Source organism: Austrofundulus limnaeus, unplaced genomic scaffold, assembly GCF_001266775.1.
Source record: "Austrofundulus limnaeus strain Quisiro unplaced genomic scaffold, Austrofundulus_limnaeus-1.0 Scaffold978, whole genome shotgun sequence".
Classification (NCBI taxonomy): domain Eukaryota; kingdom Metazoa; phylum Chordata; class Actinopteri; order Cyprinodontiformes; family Rivulidae; genus Austrofundulus; species Austrofundulus limnaeus.
The window spans coordinates 29,731-32,613 of record NW_013953380.1 but is presented as its reverse complement, the minus strand read 5'-3'; the positions used below and the strand labels follow the sequence as shown (position 1 = coordinate 32,613).

Below are 2,883 nucleotides of genomic sequence, written 5' to 3'. Positions count from 1 at the left end.
CTTTTATAGTTTATATATAGCTCTCTTTTAGTCTCAACTGAAGTTTTGTCTTCTGATAAAAAACTCTGTTTTTCTTTTGTTTTAAATTAAGACTTGTGTAACATTTGTTATCATTCTTATTTTTATCATGTTAATGGAGGAAGAAAAAGTAGTATCGGCTTCATTACTCGGCCAAATAATATCGGCTGCACGTATCGGCGTATCGGTTAGACTGATGTTTAAAAAAATCGCTATCGGCCTTCAAAAACCTGTATCGGTAGATCTCTACTGGGAACACCTTGGGATTCCCACAGACAAGCTGGCCCAAGTGGCTGGGGAGAGGGAAGTCTGCTTAGGCTGCTGCCCCCGCAACCCGACCCCAGATAAGCAAAAGAAAATGGACGGATGGACGGACGGACGGGTGATTATCAGGCTTCTGCAGAACTTGGAAGAGGTATTTCAATGACTGAATCAGGTGTGCTGGAGCAGGGGAAAAAGTTAAAACTGCAGGGCTCCAACCCTCAAGGACCAGGATTGCCCACCACTAGGCTACACCTTATTTTAGGCTATGGACTATATACATCATTGACTGTGTTAAATAATTGTGTTCTACTTAAAGAAGAACTTACCCCAAAATCAACTTCTTTTTTGCAGAAAAACTGTCTAAACTGTGCTCTGAGGGTAATACTTTTTTATTTATGACTAAAATTGAACATTTTGTTCTGAAATTGTTTAAATCTACAACAATGACCACCTCTGATTGTGGTCAGAGRGTCTGGTGGCGCCGGTGMATGGTAGCCCCGCCTCTGTCAGTGTGCCCCAGGGCAGCTGAGGCTACAGCGTAGCTTGCCATCATTAGTGTGTGAATGTGTGTATGAATGGGTGAATGTCTGTAAGTGTAAAGCGCTTTGGGGTCCGGAGGGACTTGATGAAGTGCTATACAAGTTCAGTCCATTTACCATTTTACCATTTCCATTGTGTCTAAAAACGTCTTTGTGCTGCTCTCTTTGAGTTTAAGTRTGCCTACTACGTTTGAATTTCGTTATTCATTCAAAAACTACTGTATGACGCTGCTGGTACTGTGTGATGTCACACAGCAAAGTGTTGAGCATAAAAGCCTCTCGGTAGAGACACGCCCTGCAGAGATTCAGGCCATAGAATTGTTGATCGTTACTGTGGTAGGAGCTGCCTTCTCACCCACAGTGCAAAACATGGACATCTATCAGTCATAAAACACAAGATTCCCACGTGCAATTTAAACTGTTTTAGCTTCAGGCTGCAACATAAAATAAAACATGAAGGGTGTCTGAATATTTTAAAGTAACTTTAGATGTCATTTGAACATTTAGAGCAAGTTTAAAAGCTTCAGCAGCACATTAACATGTCCTCACTTATTGCGCAGGTCTCTGCATGCGACTCTGTGATCCACAGTGTTGACATGTTCCACCCAGTCCTGCAGGAAAATATATTCAATAAAATGAACAAGAAAGAAATCAGTAAACAACACCACAGAGACTTTCATCTGGCAGCTTCCTCTCAGCAGTGTGGATTTCTCTCTGGGTCCAGAACCGATTCTTTCATCAACTGACAGAACAGTGTTTTATCTCAGCCCAGTATTTTTGTTTCTGTTCAGTACATTTCTGTCACTTCTTCAGATAAACCTTTGTCATTAACACAATATGGCTTCAGGTAGAAACCAAAGATTTTCTAACAAAAACACGTTTTTTTTTTCATCACACCATAATTCACCTCTGCTATTTTGATTAAAAAAAATTAGAATTTAAAGACAGATTACTTTGAAACAAATAAACAAAACAATCTTTAAAATAGTCAAACACTGACTTACAAAACCGATGTCTTTATACATCACAGTGGTGCCAAATTTCTACAGACAAAATGTAAAGAACACACACAATATCGCTGTCCAAGTTATTCCACAATCTTATTCCTTGAAATGAGGTACATCTATCCTTCAAGTTTATTCCAATTTTAGGTTTTATAACATTTCAAATCCTTTCAAATTATAACAACTTTCCCTCTTAACAAAATTAGATTGAATATTCAAAGGCAATACATTTTTTATGAGCCCTATACATAATCAACAAACTCTTATAATCAACCAACTCATGAAATTTAAATAATTTCAGTTGATGAAATAATATATTTGATGGGTTACTATAATGTTTTCTGGTAACAATTCTTATAGCTCTTTTTTGCAAAATAAGAATAGAATTAGTAAATGTTTTACATGCCTTACCCCAAATTTCAACACAATAAATCAAATGTGGAACAATTATTGCGTTATATAATATAAACAGTGCTTCATCATTAAATAACTCATTTACTTTATGTAGTACTGCAATAGATTTTGCTATTTTTGTTCTTAAGTAATTTATATGAGGTTTCCAGGTCAGGTTTTCATCAATAATAACACCCAAAAACTTCACCTCACTAACTTTACAGATCTCCACACCATCAACTTTAAATGAAACATCGACCGTTCTTTTTCTATTACTAAATATCATATAATTGGTTTTGTTCAAATTTAGTGATAATTTGTTAAGCTTAAACCAAGTTTGTATTTTTACAAATTCTGTCTGAATCATCCTGAACATCCGTTCTAAGTCTTTGCCCAAACAAAAAAATGTGGTATCATCTGCAAACAAGACACATTTAAACAACCCTGCCACATTTATCAGATCATTTACATATAAGAGAAACAACTTTGGTCCAAGCACAGAACCTTGTGGAACTCCACGTTAGATCTTACATCGTTTATTTGAACAAATTGTTTCCTGTTTGTCATATGTATGTATGTATTAGGGGTGCAACAATACATGTACCTGTATCGAACCGTGCCGAACCATATCGAACCGTATTGAACAGTGCTGTGTCGAACAATAC

The 2,883-nt window shown here is 36.6% G+C and overlaps 1 protein-coding gene across 1 annotated transcript in view; it reads right to left on the bottom strand.

Moving 5' to 3' along the window:
* Positions 1 to 2,883, bottom strand: part of LOC106533594 (zinc finger protein 638) — a gene marked incomplete in the record, with an annotated part of 63,807 nt that overhangs the window by 39,917 nt on the left and 21,007 nt on the right. Inside the window, 1 exon segment of the mRNA XM_014029956.1 lies at positions 1,371 to 1,432. Within this exon segment, the coding sequence (XP_013885410.1) occupies positions 1,371 to 1,432 (62 nt within the window).